A 25,846-nucleotide genomic window follows, 5' to 3' on the forward strand; every position below is an offset into this window, starting at 1 on the left:
CTCATATCATCCATGTGTTAGTGTTATATATTACCTAGAAAAGCACTCAGAGAGCACAGACCTCCACCAGTTTATTAGTGGTTTTTGTATTTTGAGATCCTGGTTGGGGTGGTATGAGGGTCGCCATTGGTTCTGGGGAGGTGGTTATACTTTGTGTGTCACAACAACTTATATCATAAAATGTGAATTTCTTTCTTTTTTTTTTGTATTGTACTTTCGGAGATTCATTCATTCATTTTCTGAACCTGCTTTATCCTCACTAGGGTCACGGGGGTCACTTGGAGCGTATTCCAGCTACTTACGGGCGAAGGCGGGGTACACTCTGGACATTTTGCCAGTTCATCGCAGGGCTTTTGGAGAATGAAAATAAATACAAAATTGATAAAAAAAAAAAAAAAAATTCCAAATCCGTCCATAACTTTTTGAATTATCTTGTTAACAGACAAAAAAAACCCAAAAACATAAAGAATCCAGGGAATTGAGCTACTGGGAAGAACCGGTTCTCGATCCCCATCCCTATCCACAACAAATATCAAGTCATTCTAACTGACGGTTTTGAAGAAGAAGAGTCTTGAAAAACTGTTTACGGACAGACTGATACCTGATACCAATAATCCATCGGACCTTTGGAGCCGTTGGACTAAAAAAATGAGTTCAGATACACAACGGTACAGACAGAACTGGACAAACATGCAAGAACGAAGATGAAACACTCACAAACACGTCAATAAAGTCTTACCTTGATCAACATTTCAAAGGTGAACACGCCTGTGAAAACATAGTCGAAATAACGCAGAACCTGCCGAGTAAAACAACACAAAAACATGAGACATAAAAGTTGGAATAAAGACAGAAGCGTTAATTGACTGGATTTTCCTCAATGATCGGCCAAATCAAACCAAATACAGCCCATAAATACAGGGAGCATAGAACAAACACATAATGATCATATGGTGGTAAATGTCAGAATCATGAGCTCGTCTACTGTTTTAATGTAACACATTGTCGCTGTCGGCGGAAACCTCGTAAGTCCATTTTTGGTCTTTTTTTTTTTTTTGTCATAAAACAATGTTGTAAAAGTATGTTGACTCAGGTGTACAAGTGGCATTAAACAATAAATTTTTCTTTGTAAACTGTGCAAATGGGAGAAAAATACAACTTTTATGATAATGATTATATATATATATATATATATATATACACATTATATGTATTTATTATGCATTATATTATTCATACTGTAGCCTCTAGAATAGAACAGAACAGAACAGAACTGCCTTTATTCCCATTGTGTGTTCTATGAAATTAGTCGTGCTACTCCAGTCAGTGCAAACAATATGAATAAAGAACACAGACATCAGAAAATAAGAATAAAGCAAATATAAAAATACAAAAAAATAAAGTAGAATAAAACATAAAATATGAATAGACCCAATATTTACAAAATTAATAGTATTAACAGTATGTATCTATGAACGTCTATAAAAAATAGGGCATTTGTATTAATAAATATATGAATATTGATAAATAAATACATAAATATTGCATTGCTATTGTAAGAACAGGTTATTGCACGACTTATCGCACATAATTGCCATGTTACTGTTATTGCACATTATTGAAGTGATTGGATGAGGATGAACACCACATTTTTAAAAATTATTATTATTATTATCATTATTATTATTATTATTATTATTATTATTATTATTATTATTATTATTATCTTTATGGGTCATATTATTCTCATATCACTTTTCAAAAAAAATCAATCCACCCGGTAACAGACGGTATCAGCTCACATTGTTTCGGGGTGACTCCGGCCAGACGGGGTCTTCTGCAGCCAGAGCGATGCTGCTCATAGCGATGACCGACAGGATGCTGAACTCAAAATACTTCAGCGTCAGGATGTAGTGGCAGCATTTCCGAAACCTGGTGCAAACACAGACTCCCGTTGATGTTTCAGAACACACTCCTGACATTAGAAAATGGTGTAGATGAGCGTATACGTACGGGTTGGTGGTGGACATGATGAAGCAGGAGCTGTAGGGGGGCATGGGCTTGGGTCCGTCTTCATCTCCACCCTCATCCTCCTCCTCTTTTTTCTCCTCGCTCTTCTTCTGGTCCGTGTTCGCGTTCTTGTTCACTGAGACAGACGGACAGAAGAGGAAGAGAAACCAGACGGACAAAGAAAAAGGTCAGTTTTAACAGAACCAGACGGTTAACACACCTGCCAGAATCAAATCAAATCAAATTTTATTTATATAGCGCCAAATCATAACAAAAGTTATCTCATGACCCTTTACATATAGAGTTGGTCCAAACCAGACTCTAAGCCAATTTACAGAAACCTAACAGAATCCTCCAGGAGCAAATACTTGAATGGTTTCACACATAGAATTGAACATATTAGAGCAGGGACGTCCAGCTCATTCTAGTTCAGGGGGCCACATTCAGACCAGTATGACCTCAAACAGCAGCAGCAGGGCCGCATTAACAGCATTATGGGCCCCGGGGCAAAGCACTGCACTGTTTTCAGAAGAAAGTTCCGTTTTTACAGGTTAGTCACAAATATTTTGTTTCGACAGTTTATAAATGGAAAGATTTTCAAAACTGAATGTTAGTTTTTCACCATAAAACAGCGAAAAATTTGGCGTTGTCATTATTTATAGGTTATTCTGTTATTATTTTACTGTATTTATTATTATGTATTATATTATTCGTACTGTAACCTCTTGTATCTCAAACTAATCTAATGTTTTTTAATTTGCTTTTCTCTTTTTCTTTAAAAAATTGACCCTGTTATTATAGAATAGAATAGAATAGAATAGAATAGAATAGAATAGAATAGAATAGAATAGAACAGAATAGACTTCATTGTTCTATGAAATTAGGAGTGCTATTGTAGGCAGTACAAGCAATATAAATAAATAATAATTAAAAAAAAACAGTATGTAAAAAAAGACGAATATAAATAAATACAAATTTACAAATACAAAATTTAAAAAGAAAACTAAAAAGTAAAATAATTTTTTGTTTAAATGTAAATATTTTCATAATCAATATTATTTTTTCACACTAAAATGGCAAAAAAATTGGGTGTTATCATTATTTACAAGTTATTCTGTTCTTAAATTACTGTATTTATTATGTGTTATATTATTCATACTGTAACCTCTTGTATCTCAATCTAATCTAGTGTTTATTAACTTGCTTTCCCCTTTGTATCTTTAACAGATTGACGCTGTTATTATAGAATAAAAAAATAAAATACAACTTTTATGATAATCATTATGTAGATTATATATAGATACATTATATGTATTTCATTCATTCATTTTCTGAACCCGCTTTATCCTCACTAGGGTCACGGGGGTCGCTTGGAGCCTATCCCAGCTACATAGGGGCGAAGGCGGGGTTCAGCCTGGACAAGTCGCCAGTTCATCGCAGGGCTGAACATATAGAGACAAACAATCACTCTCACATTCACACCTATGGGCAATTTAGAATAACCAATTAACCTATTAGTGCATGTTTTTGGATTGTGGGAGGAAGCCAGAGTACCCAGACCCGAACCCAGGACCTTCTTGCTGTGAGGCACGAGTGCTAACCACTGCACCACCGTGTCGCCCTTATATGTATTTATTATGCATTATATTATTCATACTAACTTCTTGAATAGAATAGAATAGAACAGAATACAATGCAATACAATAGAATACAAAAGAATAGAACTGCCTTTGTCTTTGTGTGTTCTATGAAATTAGTCATGCTACTCCAGTCAGTCCAATGACATGAATAAAAAACCAAGACATCAGAAAATAAGAATAAAGCAAATATAAAAGTACAAACAAGACTAAAACTAAAAGTAGAATAAAACATAAAGTATGAATAGACCTAATATTTACAATATTAACAGTATTAACGGTGTGTATCTATGAATGTCTATAAAAAAATAGTGCATCTGTAGGGTAAATATAAAATTACAAAACAAAAAAAAGACAAACCTAAAAAGTAAAATAATTATTTGTTTAGATAGTTTGTAAATATTTTTAGAATGGAATGTTATTTTTTCACACTAAAACACAGCAAAAAATTTGGCGTTGTCATTATTTATAGGTGATTCAGTCCTTATTTTCCAGTATTTATTCTGTATTCTATTATTTTTTTACTACTGGTTCTGACCCACTTTACATCCTTTTGGTCTGACTGTGGAACCTGAACTCCAGCCCTGCTCTAAACCCACTCAGATACTTGGTGGTATCCCAGATGCTCACCTTGCAGGATGGCGTTGGTGGAGGGGTAGGGGTAGACGGGGGGCATGTCTATGGCTGTGTACTCGGGCTTGGCCATGCTGGTCAGGATCAGGCTGTCCATGCTGTGGAGCAGGGTGTGGGTGTCGGCGTCCTGGCAGTTCAGTAGGTTGTTGACGTGGTCGGGGTGGTCGGGGTGGTCCGGAGGGAGGGCGTAGGGGTTCTGGTGGGCGTTGGCCAGTTTGCTGTTGTTGCGGAAGTTGTCCAGGTCTTCGTTGTACTGCTGTATGGGTCTGGTGGTGGACAGGCTGGGGCCCACGCTGTGGTGCTCCCTGTGGTGGCGGCGATGTGGACACAGATCAAGGTTATTATCGAAAACTAACCAAATGACCAAAATTAGAACTGTAAAAACATTTTCGTTAACTGAAATAAAGAAAAACTATAATTAAAAGAAAAAACGATAACTAACCAAAACTGTATTGTGTGCTTACAAAACTAACTGTAACGGATAAAAACTATGGATAAAATTCCCTTTGTTTTTGTCAGTGTCGGATTGATATGAAATCGATTTATTTCGCTCGAGCAATTTTACCAAAATAAATACATCAATCAATCAATCAGTCAATAAAGGATTACAACCACACCATCAGTGAAGTCACTGATAACCATGACCCCTCCCCCCCCCACACACACACACACACACACACACCCGTATAAAATGAACCCTCTCTTCACTCACTTTCTGTTGCGATGTCCCCGGCTCCTCTCCTGGTTGCCATGACGATGCCGTCTGGTCTTCCGTCCCTCCCCGTCCTCTCCTTTGTCCCCGTCCCCCTCTGTACCCCTGGACCGGTGTCTCCTGCCCTCCTCCCCTCCTTCCCTGGCTCTCCGGTGCTGCCTGGACCTCCTGTGCTCCGTGGTGGTTTCGCTGTGGGGGGACACGCTCCGGGCCTCCCTGCCGTCCCGGTTCCGGTGCCGGTGGCCCCGGTGGCTCCGGTGGACGTGCCTGTCTTCACCCTGTGGGCCCACGGCGCTGCCCAGGGACGTACAGCTGAAGCCGCGCTCCAGGTGAGTCTCCGCCACCTGTCCGGGCTCCCCGCCTTCGAGCCTGCTGGGTTTGGGGTGGGGGTGGTGGTGGTGGTGGTGGTGGTAGTGGGTGTGATGGGCGGTGCGGCGGCGGTGGTCCATGTCCTGGCGCCGGTACTCCTGGTCCAGAGGAAGCTCTCCTGGTTGGGTTTTGTTGGTGTTGTTGTTGCGGTTATCTTGGGGGTTGACCACCAGGGGCCGGTCCAAGTGGGTTTTCATGTCACCACGTCCTTTCCGTGGATAGGACACCTGAGGTAAGGGGGTATCAGAGGGAATGAGTGGGGGGTCTTACAACAGAGATGGTCCCACAATAAACACACACATATTCTGGAATACACTGGAGATTCAGAGACCATTTATCTGTTTTGTTTTTTTGTTTTTTCTCTCATGCCTATACTTTTTATTGCTTCCCTGCTCTAATGTTTTCAATGTTTTATGTAAAGCACTTTGAATTGTCTTGTACATGAAATCAGCTACGTAAATAAACCTGCCTTGCCTTGCCATAAGTCGCATTTAGAGCTGGATCTACTAAGATCCCAATTTGCGTGTACTAATTTGCTTGCGCAATCTAGAATTTTGCGTGTGGGGTGGAACCGCGGTTTGTGGGTGATTTACTCAGATTACTTGCGCAAATTACAACAGGTGCAAAGTCTTGGAGACCGCCCCTATTTAAATGAGGGTTTTGTGTGTGCTACTGGAGACAACACGCTGTAGAAACTGCTGTGGTATTAACCAGCATGACTCATTCATTCATTCTTTCATTTTTCATTTTAAAGCTGTGTGTGTGTGTGTGTGTGTGTGTGTGTGTGGGGGGGGGGGGGTAGTTGGATTGAATGACTGTCAGGAGCACATAATTTTGTTGCACTGTAGCCGAATATCGGTGCGTATTTTTAATCACAATCATCAGGAGTGGAAAAGAGTCCCGTAAAGTGTGTGTGTGTGTGTGTGTGTGTGTGTGTGTGTGTGTGAGTGTGTGTGTGTGTGTGTGTGTGTGGGGTGCATACGTCTCAATTATTTTTTCTTCCATCACTCCAAAAATGTTCACACGAGGGTGAAAAATGCATTCTCTGCGTCTTGTTTCATCATTTCTTTGTCTCCTTACCACTTCCATGTGTGTGTAATTACGCATCCAAACCGTTTGCTCCTCCTTTTGAAACGTGTTAAATATAGACGCAGTTTCTATGAGCAAAATTACTTTCGGGTTTGATAAATCACATTGCTTGTGCTAAATTAATATATTTACATTTTCTCCTCAAAGCACATGCACAATTGCATGTAAACACCCAATATGTCATATTCATTGTGGTAAACGTACTAACTGGATGCAGATACGCTATTTTGCAGCTTTGAAAGACGCAACCCTTAGTGCGCACTGTTAGTAAATCAGTTTGCACATTTTTTGCTTGTGTGATGAGTTTGCACACGTTTTAATGAACGTAAACATTTAGCAGATCCGGCCCTAAATGTGTACAGTTGTCCCTCACTATAACGTGGTTCAACTTTCGCGGCCTCGCTGTTTCGCGGATTTTTTAAATGCAATTTTGCAGGTTTTTTTTTTTTTACAGCCCATGAACGCGCATTGTGTTCTGCATCCTGATTGGCTAAGGGAGAACCCGCGCATTGTGTTCTGTGTCCTGATTGGCTAAGGGACTGTAGACCATTGTCAATCAGTCTCCTCCATGCCGTGTCTCCTGTACAGTACAGAATACGTTCTTCTCGCCAAATTTACATAAATTTTTGATCGCTAGCAGTGTGACTCTGCAGTGCTGTACGTTTGCAAGTTTTCTCCCCAACAAAACCCACAATGTCGACGAAACGTTCTGCACCGACAAAGGCACCTGCGGTCGCACCCAAAAGACAGAGGAAGATGCTAACCATCACACAAAAAGTTGGACTTCTGGACATGCTGAAGGAAGGTAGAAGTTACACGGCTGTAGTGCGCCATTACGGAATAAATGAATCTTCGGTTCATTACATAAAGAAGGAGGAAAATAACTTAAGGACGACAGTAGCGATAAGTTTTAACAAGGATGCAAAAAGGGTTGTAACTGTCTGCAACAAGACCATCATAAGGATGGAGTCTGCTTTAGCTTTGTGGATCAGCGACAACAACTATGTTCTTCACTCAGAAAAAGACACCTGCATCAAAGCCCTCAGTGGAAAAAGACGCTACAGCGGTCAGGACGAACAGGCACGGTCAGAGGAACTGTGAAATACGCGAGTCACTATTAATAATTTCTTATGTGTCCAACCTTGTAAGTTGATCATTAAAATTAAATTTGTTATTTCTAAAAGCTATCATATTTAGTTATAGGAAAACGTTTATATTTTTATTTCTCAAACAAATGTTTGGGCCTGAAAACAGGTTTTGATCTTTGGTTTCATTCTATAATACTGTACTTATTTTTTTTAAATCTACAAAGGTTTGAACTTTGAGAGTGTTTGTACAAAAAAGAAATGTGAGAAAATGTAATGCCTGTCTGAGAAAATTGTATAAAGTATGTGGTGAGGGGTTTTACAGCCTTAAAACATATATAATAATTGGACAAAATAGGACCAATGGCCCTGTAGCTTACCGGCCAAATGAAAAAGCTTTGGGAAATGTATCCAGATGCCATTTATTCTCACCCAGTTCTGTGTATTTATTCTATTACAGAAATAGCCCATGTTTTGGTCATATTCCAATCAGATCTGTAAAAAATTCAAATTCCAACTTGATATCATTGATACTGATTTATTGGATCAATCCACTTCCTATCTCTTATAATGGGAAAATTTTTCAAAGTGGCACCAAATCCAGAATCAGATCCGGATCGAAATAATTTCAACACCTTGTGTTGACATCATCATACAGAAGCTGTATACCAAGTTTGAAGTCAATCAGAACTGGAGTTTGGGAGAAGAAGACAATTGAATTTTTTTCCCCATAAGAGCCCATGTTAAATTTTCCGTCAGTTCCAGATCTAGAAGAAGATCCTGATCAGCATGTGGACATTATGTTTTGGTCATCTCTCCATCAGGGCTGGACTGTAGAAATTTACACTGGATATCATTTATATTTACTGAGTTATTGCATCCATCCACTTCCTATCTCTTATAATGGGGAATTTTTTCAAAGTGGCACCAAATCCAGAATCAGATCCAGATCCAAATAATTTCTCTAACTTTTGTTGACATCGTCATAAAGAAGCTGTATACCAAGTTTGAAGTCAATTGGAATTGTAGTTTCGGAGAAGTTGAAAGTTTTGTAACGGATGACAGACGACAACAGACGACAACAACAGACAGATGACGACAGATGACAACGACAGACAACAGACGCTGCCGCCGGACGCTGCATGACGACAACAGCTTACAGCCTATCGGCCGGTAAGCTAAAAATAAAGCTGACTACTTCACGGATTTCGCCTATTGTTTTTAGAACGTAACCCCCGCGATAAACGAGGGTCCACTGTAATATAAACAAACACGCAAAAAAATCAGACTTCACCCCAAAAATCTGAATTGTGCATTAAGACCTGCTGTGTGAACGGAGTCTAATTCTCCTGTATCAAAGTTGTTCAGAGTACAACTCTAGCCCATTTTGCCGTTTTGTGGTCCTATTGTAATGAAATAATCCAAATACCATTCATTGATCAGAGTGTTACAGCTGATCAATGTATTGGTCATTTATCAGTTATCTATGTTCTTCCTGTTTCAAAATTTGCTATAATCAGCCTAAAAGCATAAAATCCACCACTGCTGATCTCTGCTTTCAACAATCAACTCCAACTGTAAATGAACTGTGGCGTATCCCACTTTATGTGACGTGTTGGTGCGACTTCAGCGCTGTTAGTAGTAGCAGATGAGCGATTACTCAGAGCTGGATTTAGCACGGCCTGACACCACGACTGCACAGACGGGTCACACCGCTTCCACTTGGCAAGGCACCTCCACCAATGGTGTTCTTTGTGTTTTCTCTACTATGGGTGGAGAACTTCCATGAAGACAATGAGCACCTTTACATCCAATACTCCGATCATTATCCGATTTCTGCAGTCGTCAGATTATTATTACCCCGCCCCCAAAAGGAGAGGCAAGGGGTATCGTTTTTGGTTCGGCTTGTTTGTTTGTTTGTTTGGTAACACTTAATCAGTAAAACTATTGGCTGAATTCAGACCAAATTGGGTTTATAGATTACCAGTGACCCAGAATAGATGTGAGTAGATTTTGGGAAAAGTAGGTCAAAGTTAAAATTTTTAAAATCTTTTTTTTCCATTTACTTATAATGAATGAAATTTCAAATGTCAATAAAAACATCAATTTTGTTTCAATTTACTTCAAACTTGGCACATATATAGAGGCAACTGATATGACATCAGCACATGCATAGACATGATGACATCAGCTGGACTGACGCCAAAATACACAATAATACATGTAAGGGGGCGGAGTTTGTTGTCCCTGGAACCACTTGTTTGTTTGTTTACACTTTCGCAGCAAAACTATTGTTTGAATTCATACCTAATTGGGTTTATAGATTACCAGTGACCCAGAATATATGTGATTACATTTTGGAAAAAGTAGGTCAAAGTACAACTTTTTAAAGATGTTTTAAAATCTTCCCTTTTACTTATAATGGGCAATATACGTGTGAGGGGCGGGGCTTGTTGTGTCTGCAAATACATTATCAACAGGAATGCATGTAGTCATGATGATTTTTTTTCCCACTTTTTATCACAATGATTTACATTGTAGTATTCTATAAATATCTAAAATTATGTTTCATAGTACGAAAAAAGTTTAGAAATTAAAGGAGAACACAAAGTTTTATCTAAAAAAAAAAAAAGGGAATCCACTCGGTGTTCTTCAGACACACTGGCACCGAGACAAAGATTAAGATACAAATGTACCTGGAGTCGACCTGAGAACACCTGGGAATTTAGTTTTTCCACCAAAAGTTTTATTTTCCTAAATGTATCACTTCTCTGTGAGTAGCTTTGGCTTGAGTTAATATTACAAATAAATAAATAAAATCACATCACAAGTCACTTTTCCATTGGACATATACGCAAAACTTTCCAGAAATTTACTAAATGTTGAAAAAACAGATGTGTGCGCTGTTGAGTTTTTCCATTAAATCACAAATGTGATGATTTGTTTATTTATTATTGCGAGATGACACGAGAAGTCATTCCATAAACATGGCCACGAACGTAAATATGGTGTTGATTTACAGTTATATTCATTATTATTATTATATATTACTCGTACTAAATTAGAAAATGATTCCGTTTCCTGGTGTGTCCACACATACCGCAACATGTTTCTTTTAAAACTCTTCTTCTCTTGTTGTAACGTCTGTCAACATCTGTTTATTTTTATTCATGTGACTCTAGTTGCAGACAATGGTCTTTCCATTGCAGTTTTGTGTGATATACCATTTGTGCTATGTCTGAAAAAACACCTCTTGCAAGAGCAAAAATGGGAGTTTTGGCATTTTTCCATTTGACAAATTTTTACACGCAAGTTATATTCACGCAATTTAAGGGTGAATGGAAAAGAGACTACAGAGTTCGAATTTCAAGCACTTTCCAGACCTTGAAAACACAACATTGAAATTCAATCATTTTCAAGGATTGTACCCTGTTAAATGGTGCATCTGTGCAGTAGACTGGCAGGAGCTTCACTGTTAACTGGTTAATTGCAGATGGATTTAACACAAAATAACATCAAACTCAAAGTTGAAATGTGCTGTGATGAAGCAAAACATCATGTATTTGCAAAAATGTAGGAGTTAACTGTTAGTCAGTTTACTACATGCAGGTAGAAACGTATTGAACTTATGGAAAAAAAATAAAACCAAGGTGCATTTACATGATGTTTTGGAAGCAATAGCAGTTTATTCTCAGTCAACTTTGACTTTTAATCAGGTCGATTCTACCTGATTTACATCTGAATTCACCGAGAATAAACTCAGCATTAGGGCCAGATCCAGCAGTGACACATAAACTGTTAATGAACAGACGTATTATAAGTGAAGTGATAAATACAGATAATAGAGCATATTTGACTAATAATTGGAATTACATATATGAGTCTGAACAAATATTATTATTATTAAAGTTAATAGTGCATTTACATATGAGTCTGAACAAATATTATTATTAAAGTTAATAGTGCATTTACATATTTTCGTCCTTGTTTGGTTTTAGATTATATTGATTATATCTACTTGTCTACAAGTGATACTGACATTTTGTAAACACTTCCATAAAATAGAGCTCTTAAGGTAAAAAATTTGAGGAATGATCGGTGAAACTTTAATGTTTGACACTGATGTTTACTCCCGCTGGATCTGGCCCCGCCCCTGCCCTGGCCCCGCCCCTTCCCTGAGCCACAGATATACACAGTTCGGCAAACAGTCCGTCATTTTTGGCTCCACATGAACAATTTAAAATTTACCCATAAAGACCCAGTGTTATTTTTTTGTCAGTTCCCAAATTAGTTTTTCTGTATATTTTACCTTTTTTTTTAAGTGATTTATTACTATTGACTGTAATATTATCTTCCTTATTTCGCACGTTTTCAGCGTAAATCATGTATTTTCCTATGTTTAATTCACTGATCATGTAGATGTTCATTAAAGCTCAGAGGGAAGTTGAGGGTTATTATATAAAAAACAGAGAAAACTCAAGAAAAAGTGACTTTTTCAGTAAAATTAACAATAACTGAACATAACCCCAGTGTGTCCATCCACTGTCATTGATCCAACTCCATGGGTTTGACTGGTGACTCAATATTTAATTTTTTTTTAAAAATTCTTTTAGTTCATTTTATTGCTTATTTTCTCTGTTATTTCTTAATCCTCTTCGCGTTTGCTCATTATTTTGATTTTATTTACCTTTTTCCTTCACTTCATTGTTGATTTATTATTAATTTTTATGTATTTGTTTCATTACGTTGGCAGTTTTTGTTCATATTTTTGTTATTTTATGCATTTTTTTACTTAATTTTGGTTATTTTGTGCTAATTTTTTCATGTTTTTTTAGGATTATGTAAAAGTTTGTATTAATTTCTGTTCTATTTATTCATTATTTAATACATATAAAACTGTCATTGATCCAACTCCATGGATTTTACTGGTGAATCAATACTTAAATTTTTTATTCTTTTTGTTCACTTCATTGCTTATTTTCTCTGTAATTTATTAATCCTCTTATTTGCTTTTTGTCATTATGTTGATTTTATTTACTTTTGTCTTCACTTCATTGTTGATTTATTATACATTTTGTATGTATTTGTTTCATTATTTTGGATGTTTTTGTTCATATTTTACTTAATTTTGTTTTTTTTCTTATTTTTTCATGTTATTGCGGACTTTGTAAACATTTTTATAAATTTTTCATCATTTTATTCATTATTTAATAACTATAAAACTGCCATTGATCCAACTCCATGGGTTTTACTGGTGAATCAATATTTCAATTTTTATTCGTTTTGTTCAATTTATTGCTTATTTTCTCTTTTATTTATTATTTTGTACATCTTCTAATTCACTTTTGCTCATTAAGCTGACCCTTATTTATTTTTTTCTTCATTTCACTGCTGATTTACTATTCATTTTTATGTAATTTATTCATTACTTTGGCTGATTTTGTTAACTTTTTTTTTTTTTTTTTTTACTTAATTTTGGTTATTTTTTGCTTATTTTTTCATGTTTTTTTTAGGATTTTGTAAAAGTTTTTATTAATTTTTGTTAATTTTATTCATTACTTATTACATATAAAACTGTCATTGATCCAACTCCATGGGTTTACTGGTGAATCAATATTTAATTTTTTTATTCTTTTTGTTCATTTTATTACTTATTTTCTCGGTTATTTATTAATCCTCTAACTCGCTTTTGCTCATTATGTTGACTTCCTTTACTTTTTTCTTCATTTCAGTGTTGATTTATTATTCATTTTTATGCATCTGTTTCATTACTTTCACTGTCTTTTTTTTTTTTTTTTTACTTGATTTTGGTTATTTTTTTGCATATTTTTTCATGTTTTGTAGGATTTTGTAAATGTTTTTAAAAACTTTGGTTCATTTTATTCCTTATTTAATAAATATAAAACTGTCATTGATCCAACTCCATGGGTTTTACTGGTGACTCAATGTTGTAGAAGATGACGGTGTTTCTACGGTAACTACGGAGCCGCTGAACGTCCAAATGGGTCATATCTGATGATCATGAAAAGATGAAGAACTGTATTTTACACAAATTATTGACATGTATGAATAGGTTTAGTGGATCAACAGGTATTAAACAGTTTAGATCAGTAGATGGTTTAGGTTAAAGGAGGACGTTTAGGTCTTTAAGGGTTAAAATTGTCATGAATTTTCCACAAAATGAGAACAGAAGTCCAGCTGTGAGCGTACCGCTTGCCGAGCCATATCCAGTCAACTCCTGATCCTCATCCTTAAAGGATGTTTTTTTTTTTTTTTTTTTTTTTTTTGCAGTGTGCTTGACTTCACCCCGCTCCACTTTAGAGTCCGCTGCCTTCTTTGGGTTCAGCTCTGGATTTCTCTGCATGCCCCACTTTAATAATGCATCGCTCCCAAGCACGCAGCTTCAAGCCGTCCCATATAGCAGCAGCTAGCGCAATAATAACACTCTATCACAGACTTAAAGATGCTTAAAGGGACATTACACCCTGGAATAAAAACATCTGTTTTAGTGCCACATGCCCCAGAATACGCAGTGGTCAAAAAGCAGGACGGCATGCAACTACGCACCATGCACAGATGACCTGGAAAGTAATGCAATTTAAAAAAAAAAAAATAACTAAACTTTTCTCCATATTCATAGAAAAGTTCTGGGAACATTCTGGGAACATGACTATGTACAAGTGGTACCTGGACTTAGGAGGGCCTCAACAAGTTGTGAGTCAATGTTATAGACCTGGGGTCTCAAACATGCGTCCCGGGGGCCAAATGCAGCCTACCAAAGGTTCCAATCCGACCCCTGGGATGAATTTACAAAGTGTAAAAATTCCACAGTCAAGGCTGTGGAACTCACTTTAGTTCAGGTTCCACATACAGACCAATATGATCTACAGTCAAATAACAACAGCAGAAGAACCGACAAAAAAGAATAAGAACATATTTTCTTCTAAGTTTGATGTGGGAAAAAAAACAATATTACATTATGTCTATAAAAATCTGTGTATCATTCGTTCATCAATTTAGAACCAAAAATCAAAGAACAAAAAAAACAACTTTTTTTGTATTTCATTTTCAAAACCAGAAAATATAAACGGATAACGGTTCATTTTTCCATTTCCTGATTTTGTGCTCAAATGAAAAATGGAAAAAATGGATAATGACCGTTTCATCCGATTTCGCTATTTTCAATATAGTTCAGTTGTCTGACCTGGAAGTAGTTGTTACTAGGAAAAAAATAAACAAACGGAATCATGGCCGGACTGGAGGAATATTTTGTTATAATTAAGCAGCTGTTTATCTTGTTAATTCAGAAAAACAGAGCCGAATTTATTTTTTTGCGTGAATGCAATACGCTTCCGTATCAAACAATGTGTAGAAGATGACGGTGTTTCCATGGTAACTACGGAGCCTCTGAATGTCCAAATATGGTCATATCCGATGACCATGAAAAGATGAAGAACTGTATTTTACACCAATTACTGACATGGATTGATAGGATTAATGGTATTTTAATTAATTTCGACAGAGAAAACTGATTTGACATACAAGGAAATTGAGAGTTATGAGCTCGACCATGGAACAAATCAAACTCACAAGCCAAGGTACCACTGTACTGGAGTTATGAAAGTATTATGGGATGGATAGATTTTGAAATGAACATGGGTGAAAATGTCCCTTTAAGTGGTTGAGAACACCATCCACCATATATATCAGGAGTAGACTGTATATATATGTGTATTCGTGTGGATTCCGGGGGGGTGGGTGGGGGTGGGGCTGCTCACCTCCTCGCCCTCCCCTCCCACCTTCCAGTCGTCCTGCTCCATCTCATTGTAGAGCGCCTCGCGGCTCGTCATCAGGTTCTGTCTGCGGATCTCGCTGGTTCTCTGTTCCCAGACGGACTTGTTGCCCTTGGTGTGGTTCTTCTGCTGCTCCTTCCTGTTTGGACGCAGACGTGAAGGGGTTAAAGTGGAAACCATCAGCAGACAGAGGTAGAACATGCAGGCCTGTCATAATGACAAAATTCAACAAAGGTGCTCTAGGAATTGATTAAAAAGAAAATTAGTAATATATATATATATATTTTTAAATGATTCAGTGTAGGGATGTGACGATATGAAAATTTCATATCACGGTTACTGTGACCAAAATTATCACAGTTATCATTATTATCGCGGTATTATTGAAATTGTGCTCAAAATGTTCAAAAAGTACTAATACACACACTTAAAATTAATTTAACCAAGTTGTATTTAAAAAAACAAACAAACAAATAAACAACAGGCACAATGTTCCTTCTGTTGCAGAAACATTCAAATATTAACCCTTAGTGGTCTGAGCCTATTTTGTCCGTTTTTCAGTCCTTTTGATTTTGCCTTTATATACTATATAAACAAATGTTTACTATACCCATGTTTGGGATCTTTTCTTTCAGCACAGCTTTATCTATTTCATCTGCCTATTATTTTTTTCAATTTAACCTACTATAAAAACACAAAAGGCCAGAAAACACAAAAAAATATATAAAATCCAATTTGAAAAATGTATATACTTTATGGCATAAATAACACAAAGATGCTTAACAAACCTTTTCAAAGACTTTAAAAGTGAATATTGGTTCCAAATATTAGGTAAATACAGTTAAAATTGTAATAAATTAAAACTATACTCAAATATTTGACATAAAAGCAGATCTTTACATAGGGTTTTTTCCCCCAAAAATGCGGTAATCAAACACTGTTATCATGATTGTAAGAATTTAAACAGTAATACTAACTGTCTGCAATTTTACCGCAGTTTATCGTTATACTGGTAATCGTTACATCCCTAGATTCTAGGGCTGGGTAAAAAAATCGATTTAATCGATCTTAGATCAATCTCATTTTAATTTTGCGTAATTGATTAATAGTGGATGAGACTGATTTTTCAGGGCAGGACCAGGAGAACGTGGAACTGCGGGCGGCTCCGTCTTGCGAACCCTGAGGAAGACTTGGTCTCACTTTCGAAAAAGACACGGAAAAGACGCGGAGGGGAAACCTCCTCCACTGGAGGTCCTCCGGCCTCAAACTCGAACCCGTAGTGTGAAGGAAGCGGCCGCCCGGTGAGTTGCGGAAGCCGGTCGTTCTTGGAATAACTTGGATCCATACTATCACCTATGGCTGAGTATGGAGTTAGAGGAAGAGTAGAGCGACAATGTCCGACCGTTACGCTACCCATACCAATATTGATCCCAGTATTGATGTGTTGCATGACTGCGGTAGTCAAATAATCAGGTTACAACTCAAAATTGTACTTTGGTATCACTAAATTACTCTGAGTCAATCAATTAATACAGAATCGAATCGATATTGAATCGAATCGAATCGTGATTAATCGATACAGAACCTTATGAATCGAAATCGAATCGATTATGGAAATTGGCCATGATACCCAGCCCTACTAGATTCAGTATATATTTCCTTATAGTTAAAACACCACACACTTCTCTTAATAAAAATCAAGTTCAATAAAATGCAGGATTTAATATGTGAGAGGGCATATCTTGTTTTATGGGGCCAATTTAGGGCCATAAGTTTTGTATATGAAAAAATTAAAATTTGAAACTGAAAATGTAAGTTTTGATCTTGAATTTTGAAAAACAAGTCTGAATTGTTTTAGTTCCTACGTTCCCCGAAGGCAACATGGATTTGGCCCCCGGGCCACATGTTTGACACCTGTTCTGTAGAGGAAATATATACCATGGAAAAAATAACATTTCATCTGAGGATTAAGGTGGGAACTTTTAATGGAAGATGGGAGAAATGGACCAAATTCAAGGACACTAATTCTTGGTACCAGACCTGATGCGGAAAAGCAGATGAGTGCGTAAGGAACAGCATCCCCCCTTGTTGTATTGTGTTTTTTTTTTGTTTGTTTTTTTTTGTTACTGCACTGTAAAAGTGATTTAAAAAATTAAAATAAAAAGTTTAAAGACAACAAAAAAACGCCACAATATTTAGACCAAGGGTGTCAAACATGCATCCCGGGGCCAAATGCGTCCCCCCAAAGGTTCCAATCCGACCCCTGGGATGAATTTACAGACCAATATGATCTACAGTCAAATAATAACAGCAGAAGAACCGACAAAAAAGAATGACTTCTTGGTTTGATGTGAAAAAAATATTACATTATGCTTATAAATAATGACAACTTCAAATTTTTGTCTTTGTTTGAGAGTAAAAAATAACATTAAATTATGAAAATATTTACATTTACAAACTATCCTGTAACAATAAAATGTGAATAATCTGAACAAATTTGAACAACCTGAAATGTCTAAAGAAAATTCAGCCCAATTTGAACTCTTTTCTGCCTGTTCCTCAGTGTTTAGTGTCTTTGTAGATCTGATCCATAATGCAAATGTAGAAATGATAAGTTGAGGCAGAATATTGTTAAAATTGCAATGATTTTTCTTCAGAAATTTCATTTTTTTCAGGTTATTCACATCTTTTTTGTTTAGATAGTTCATAAAAGTAAGTATTTTCATAATTTATTGGGTTTTTTTGCACTAAAACAAGACAAACATTTGCAGTTGTCATTATTTACAGGTTATTCTGTTATTATTTTACTGGTCCAGCCCACTGCAGATCAAATCAGGCTGAATGTGGAACCTGAAAGAACATGAGTTTGAGAACCCTGATGTAGAGTCAATGACCTCGTTGAATGATTGACAAATACGTGACTGATGAGCGTCACATGGTACAAAACCACTTCTACGCTAGTTGTCAAACAGCAGCTCTCTGCAGCGGCTGAACAGTGTGGTGGCGTCTAAAAGAGCAGCAGGTTTTTTGACATCGTTTGGATGTTTTATTGTCAGCGCTTTTTCGCTGCCAGGAGCAGATTTTACAGAGCGGCCGCCCGCCTCTCGCTGTTTTTCACTTCACAAAGCCTTGAATCTGTGCCTTTCACTCCTAGAACAACCGCTTCATCACGTTTTAGAGGACGAAAACGGGGAGAGAGAGCGCAACGGAGTGTGTGTGTGTGTGTCATGTGTACAAGAATGTGTGTCAATCAAATGTTTGGAAAGCAGGATTTCTAAGGGCTGTGGAAATGTTGTGTTTTATGAAGGTTTGAGTCACAGCTACTTAGTCTTCAATTGTGTGTGTGTGTGTGTGTGTGTGTGTGTGTGAGACTTTCTACGTTATTACTGATGGTTGTGTGCATGTTTGGTATGAATACTTGTGTTTGCACTTGCATGAATTTGTGGGTTTATGCAAGTCTGCACGCGTGTGCACTCGTGTGTGTGCATTTGTGTGTGTGTTTGTGTGCATTTGTGTGTGTGTATGTGTTTGTGTGTGTGTGTGTGTGTGTGTTTGTGCGTGTACTCACGCGGCAATGGACAGATTGGCTGCAGACATTGTGTGTGTGTGTTTGTGTGTGTATTTGTGCATATGTGTATATTTGTGCGTGTGTGTGTATTTGTGTGTGTGTATTTGTGTGTGTGTATGTATTTGAGTGTATATTTGTGTGTATTTGTGTGTGTGTGTTTGTGTATTTGTGTATATTTGTGTGCATATTTGTGTGTATTTGTGTGTGTGTATTTGTGTGAGTGTATATTTGTGTGTGTGTATACTCATGCAGCTATGGACAGATTGGCTGCAGACACTGTGTGTGTGTGTGTGTGTGTGTGTGTGTGTGTGTTTGTGCGTGTGTGTGTGTGTGTGTGTACTCACGCAGCGATGGACAGATTGGCTGCAGACACTGTGTGTGTGTGTGTGTGTGTGTGTGTGTGTGTTTGTGCGTGTGTGTGTGTGTGTGTACTCACGCAGCGATGGACAGATTGGCTGCAGACACTGTGTGTGTGTGTGTGTGTGTGTGTGTGTGTTTGTGCGTGTGTGTGTGTGTGTGTGTACTCACGCAGCGATGGACAGGTTGGCTGCAGACAGCGGGCTAACCTCTGCCACCTCCTTGGCCTTTTGCAGAGCTGTCTTCTGATTGGCTGCCTCCTCCTGTTCCTCCTCGTCCTGTTGGAGTCGAACACATGATCATTTCCCTTTGTTTTCTAAATAAACTACCTGGTTAAAAAAACAGGCTGAGAATCTGACATGTCACAGATTACGTTAAGGTCACGACAACACAAAGAGCTGGACAAAGATACAGGTAAAATTCAAGATATTCTTCTGTATTTTTATTTTATTTTATTTTATTTATTTATTCATTATAATTTTTTAATTTTATTTTTTACAGTTTTAATCTAATCTTGTATTTTACTCTGTTATTTCGATTGTTATTTATTCTTCTGTTCAGCTCTTTGGTCCACTGTGGTTGTTTTAAAGTCCTTTATAAATAAAGTTGGATTGGATAAAACTAGTAAAAAATATATAGATATCCAAGATAAGATCTACTGAAAGTGATGAAACACATACACAGTAATAGGATGAACACGTTGGGGCAGTGTCGTACAGCAGACACATAACACTGTGAACCTAGACCTGAACTAAGTGTCAGCAGAAGATAATAAGCATTTGTGTTATTTTGGCCCTGGGTCTGTTCTTCCAGGTGAAAAGAAAACGTTCTGTGTATTATTCAACAGCCCAGATGGCAGATACTAAAACTCCTTTTTTTTTTTTTTTCACAATAAAACTGAGTCTAAAATGGTTTATCTTGGTTCAGTTTCCTAAATACCTTTGTGAGCTCCTGGGCGTTGGCCAGATTGTCAACAGCGATAGCCAAGAAGACGTTCAGCAGGGTGTCTGTGTTGGTGGCGTTAAGAGAAATATAGATGCAAGGACAACAGGAACAGGAAACTGAAAGCACAAAAAGACACTATAACCAAGAACCACTAATATAGACCATACTAGACAACGAACAGACCATAATATGATCCCTTACAGTCTACAGGAGGTGTTTGAGCCCAGGCAAAGGAATTATAATTTCAGGGGAACTGAAATCGACAAGAAAATGAAGTGTAGAACAAACACGAAAAGCCAGTGTATCTGTGTTAAAGGTTTACGGTGGCCCAGGGGTGCAACAGCCCAAAAAAATATCCACTATAAGAAAAAATAGAGAACAGCCCAAAAAATTATCCACTATAAGAAAAAATAGAGAACAGCCCAAAAAATTATCCACTATAAGAAAAAATAGAGAACAGCCCAAAAAATTATCCACTATAAGAAAAAATAGAGAACAGCCTAAAAAATTATCCACTATATATTTTTAAAATAAGTTTATTTTTAGCGCACCGACCTCCACTTCTGGTGGGTTACTTCCATAGCAGTAGCCACATTAGCTCAAGGCCTTAAAAATTTTCAGCCTATGCTTTTATTTTTGTGGTGGCCTTACTGTTAAAGCAAGAGACCTTTCGGGTAAATAATGCCCCCTTAATTGAAAAGGTGGATGATGGCTTTTTTTTTCTTACAGTGGATAATTTTTTATGCTGATGGATAATTTTTTGGGCTGTTCTCTTTATTTTCTTATAGTGGATAAGTTTTTGGGCTGTTGTCTTTTTTTCTTACAGTGGATAAGTTTTTGGGCTGTTCTCTTTATTTTCTTACAGTGCATAATATTTTGGGCTGTTCTCTTTTTTTCTTATAGTGGATCATTTTTTGGGCTGTTCTCTTTTTTTCTTATAGTGGATAATTTTTTGGACTGTTGTCTTTTTTTCCTTATAGTGGATAATTTTTTGGGCTGTTCTCTTTTTTTTCTTATAATGGATCATTTTTATGGGCTGTTGTCTTTTTTTTTCTTATATGGATAATATTTTGGGCTGTTGCACTTCTGGGCCACCACAGAGGTTACATCTGTGGAATAATCCGGAGCAAAACTTAAAAATATCTTCTTCAATTTATGCATTTAAACAGAAAATACAGAACATTATCTGAATAAGTGAATATCTAGTTATAACATAGTAGTACGTATAAAATAAGATATTACTGTTATTAATTAATTATCATGATAAGAAGATATTATCCCATGTATAGAACATTGTATTTGTAGAAAATATTCAAAGTCCATATAAATATTATAGTCTATATTAAACACAGACAGGATACAGTTGCCAAAGAGTGTGAGCACAATGAAGAAAATGGAGAAGACCATTCCTTTGTCGTTCACTCCTCCCTGGGACTCGATGCCGTCGTACATCACCATGTTCCAGTCCTCTCCGGTCAGGATCTACAGCCCAAAGAAAACGCAAATATCGACGTTACCACTTAAAATACACGCGAACAGACAGCGTCCCTTTCTGCAAAATGCCGACAGTCACAGTGTTACATTCAGATTTTTTTAACCCTTTAAAACTATTTGTATCATATTTGCAACGCCAGGTTCTGAGACCTCTATCTAATCAACCAGATCAATACGTTCCTTTACCCTTCAGGGCTCTGAGCCTATTTTGGCCATTTTTCAGTACTTTTGAGTTTGCCTTTATATACTATATGCAGAAATGTTTACTATACCCATGTTTGGTATCTTTTTTTTCCAGCAAAACTTCATTTACATCAACTGCCTATTATTTTTTTTCATTTTAACCTACTATATTAACAGAAAAGGACAAAAAAAACACACAAAAATATAAAATCCGATTTGAAAAATATATATAATTTATTGCATAAAAAACACAAAGATGCTTAACGAACCTTTTCAAAGATTTTAAAAGTGAATATTGGTTCCAAATATTGGGTATAGAAAATTAATAATTAATAAAAATAATAATAAAAAAGGGCTAATAAACATTTCAGTTTCAAAAAATCTGAAATTTGTGGCTATTTTTGAATGGGTCAGGTTTTACAGGGTTAACATCATAACTGAGAAGACCAGAAAGAAAAACACACACACACACACTTGTTTCCAGCTTCTGAGTCAATTGAAGACAATAATGCAACACAAATGACTCTTGACAAAAGCTGAATAGTGAGAACACAGACACACAGACGTGGTCCGAGCAGAACAAACCATCTGACAAACTGATGACATGACGACAATGGGCCTCATTAAATACAGCCATCCAAAAGAGCTGCAACGACATTGGAGTCAGAGTGTGCGTACGCTCATGGAGCTCAATTTGGATAATTTGGCTGAATTTTAATCACTGCAGAGGATATTTAACATTATCAAACACATGGAGGATACCAAAAACTATTAAAAAAGGGATTTCCTACCTGAAACACTGTCATTATGGCAGCTGCAAAAGTGTCAAAGTTGGTTGGCGGAGTTCCATTTTCAAAGTTGAATCTGAAAAGAAAGAAAGAGTGAAACAAGTACAAACATAGATGAAGGCCAAGAGTTTTAGGTCATAATTTTCTATCAACATTTATTTGTTGGTATTTTAGCAGGTTTATACCTCAGATTGGATTTACATAGTGCTTTTCTATTAACTCATACTCAAAGCGCATACAATGGATCCATTATTTATTTGTTCTCACAAGGACATGACAGCACATGACTGGGACAGAGCCGGAATCGAACCGCCAACCCTTCGGTTATTAGACGTCGCGCTCTACCTCCTTAGCCATGGCATAACACCAACCCAGTCCCCACCTCAGAACAGCTCACGAACACGAACACGTATGTGAGCTCCTGCTAGTCCATCTAGTATATGTCCTACATTTGAATAAAGGCAGGTGTTTTTACTTACTGTCCTCCAAACAACTGCATGCCCAATAAGGCAAAGACCACAATGAAGAGGAAGAGGAGGAAGAGCAAACTGACGATGGACTTCATGGAGTTCAGCAGAGAAACCACCAGGTTCCGAAGAGGAGCCCAGTATCTGAGGAGGAAGAAAACACCGGAAGTGAGCAGGAGGCACTGAGTCTGTTTACATCCAAACCAATACTCCCATCATTATCTGATTTCTGGAGTAATCAGATTGTTATTGATCATGTAAACAGTATAATCTGATCTGTTTTATCAGATAACAGCAGTAATCTGATTATAATAAATCAGATTAGCACATCTGGGTTTGTCCCCAGTACTCCCATGGCTTCCTGCATGTATACAGGTTAATCTGATTATAATAAATCAGATTAACACACCTGGATTTGTGTCTTCCTGCATGTGTACAGGTTAATCTGATTATAATAAATCAGATTAACACACCTGTTAATAAACGAATCATCGCATTTGTGATTTAATGGAAAAACCGACATTACGCACTTCTGTTTTTTTGACGTTTAGTAAATATCGGTAAAGTTTTGCGCAGATGTCCAATGGAAAAGGGACTACTGACAATATGAAAAAATGGATGGAAATCCTGGTTCATTTAAAACTGGGTTTTTCCTTAAAATTGAAACAATCAGAAACACACTGAATGGATCAATGGGGAAGTTAAATGTGGTATGGCGTCCTTTTATTTCTTATGTAGAACAGCTGATAATGCAGTTTGACTCGGGATAATGTGTGCTGTATACAAAGTGATGGGGTAATTACATAATGGAACCCTTTCATTTTTATTTTTTTTAATTTTTATTTATTTATGTTTTTTTTTCTTTTTTGTGGCGTCTTATACCTCTGTTATATGTCTCAGTGTTTGTCTTACTTCTTGTATGTTTGAAAGACTGGATATGAATAAAAATACATAGATCAAAATAATTTAAAACTAGGGCTATCAAAACTAATACCAATAAACACATAAATAAATACCACTGCCTTTTCATAAGCGTGTGGTGGATTGGGATCAGAGTAGAGCGACCAATGTTCACTCTCCTGTAAATTTGTTCTACCAAAATGTCACAGGATTTAAAATTACCTGGAAAAGCCATTAGCTTTAGCATTAGCGGTGTTAGAAAATATCGGTTCTGCAATATGTCGCGACACTTCATTTCACAATACTGTATCGATATTTTTAGGTCTTTATTCAGTTGTGGTGTTCAGTTCAGTATGGTGGAGGTTCATTTTTGTTTTTTGATTTTCTTTATTGTTTATATCTTATTTATTATTATTTAACACTGTTTTATTAAATAATGGTTATTTGAAGCATCCTAAAAGCACATTTTACTGTCTGAGAGGCAGATGTTTGTTCCTTTGTTGGGATTGAACTAACATAATGTTCTGATGTTAGTTCTGAACTAATAGAATATGAACATTTGAACAGGATCTTAAACTGTAATGTCTGTAAAACAGAATTTCAGTTTGAACACAGGAACATTTGGTGATATAGCATTAGATCCTGTTCTGATCAAATAAAAATGTGTTTAGTATTTGTGCAGATTTCTGGTGTAATTCAGTTCTTCCAAGAAATTATCGTTTTTAAAAAAGAAACAAACAAAAAATTGCCTTTTCAACAGTATCATTATATATCGTGATATATCGTATCGCGATCATAGTATTGTGATTTGTATTATATCGCCAGATTCTTGCAAATACACACCCCTAAGTAGCATTAGCATTAGCATTCTTCAGTTCAAAGCATTCAGTCTGAGTAAAACATACAAAGAAGGAGAAAGTCAAATTTAATGAATTCAGTTAATAATCATCAGTAAATTACCTGAGGTTTTTTCGTAAAATAAGCGTATATCTGTAAGTTAAGTTTACTTGATGATCTCCCTTGTAGAATTTACTAACAATTCTAAGTGCAAATACTTTCCTAAGTTTTCCGAAGTAAATAACAATTCCAATTTTCAGTGTGCTGCCCTAATTGATACATATGTGCATTTATGTTAAATTTATTTATTTCATTAATTTTTCTGTGATTAATGACCATTAATGGGAGCATATGTAATTGATTTCTTGCTTTTATCATTTTGTTCTTTTTTCACTTCAAAGTTTGAGACAAATAAACTTTAACTAAACATTTTCCCATCAGTTAATTGGATTTTCTCAACACTAGGATTTTATTCATAGAAGTGCAGAGATGATTTGTTTGTTTGATCGTGTCTGGATGAATCTAAAATGGCTGAAGCTGAGCCTCAGAATGGGTATTTAAAGACAATAACAGCGATAACCTCCAGCACAGCTCCAACTGCACAGGGAATTCAGAGCCTGTGGTAATCACCGCATAAAAAAAAACAGCTTTATTTCATTATTTTAACAAGTTGCCCTTCTGAGAGTTGAAGTCTCATTTTCAAGTGAGATCTGTCCAAATGAGCTGAATGACGAGGAACGGCAACGGTACACACGAACGAAACAGAACAATGTGCAGGAGCCAAATCCAATTAAAAACTCTCCTGAAGGGAGCATCAAAGCGGCGAAAACCTCAGCACTCTTCAGATGTCATGACAGTGAGGAGAGTTTGGAATTAAAACACTAAAAAAACTGTCTTTTAGCAACGCCACAACCTTGATTTGTCATCATTATTGTGTATATGTGTGTGTGTGTGTGTAACAGCGACTAACACCCTGTTC

The 25,846-nt window shown here is 36.7% G+C and overlaps 1 protein-coding gene across 1 annotated transcript in view; it reads right to left on the minus strand.

Annotated features, from left to right (window-relative positions):
- The window catches only part of cacna1ab (calcium channel, voltage-dependent, P/Q type, alpha 1A subunit, b), a 331,651-nt gene that overhangs the window by 110,177 nt on the left and 195,628 nt on the right, over positions 1-25,846 (minus strand). The window contains 11 exon segments of the mRNA XM_030154455.1: positions 740-799; positions 1,803-1,932; positions 2,014-2,146; positions 4,278-4,585; positions 4,993-5,588; positions 15,314-15,467; positions 19,425-19,531; positions 20,193-20,260; positions 21,560-21,680; positions 22,667-22,739; positions 23,143-23,274. Coding sequence (XP_030010315.1) covers positions 740-799; positions 1,803-1,932; positions 2,014-2,146; positions 4,278-4,585; positions 4,993-5,588; positions 15,314-15,467; positions 19,425-19,531; positions 20,193-20,260; positions 21,560-21,680; positions 22,667-22,739; positions 23,143-23,274 — 1,882 coding nt within the window.

The sequence above is a fragment of the Sphaeramia orbicularis genome, chromosome 1, assembly GCF_902148855.1.
Source record: "Sphaeramia orbicularis chromosome 1, fSphaOr1.1, whole genome shotgun sequence".
NCBI classification, from domain to species: domain Eukaryota; kingdom Metazoa; phylum Chordata; class Actinopteri; order Kurtiformes; family Apogonidae; genus Sphaeramia; species Sphaeramia orbicularis.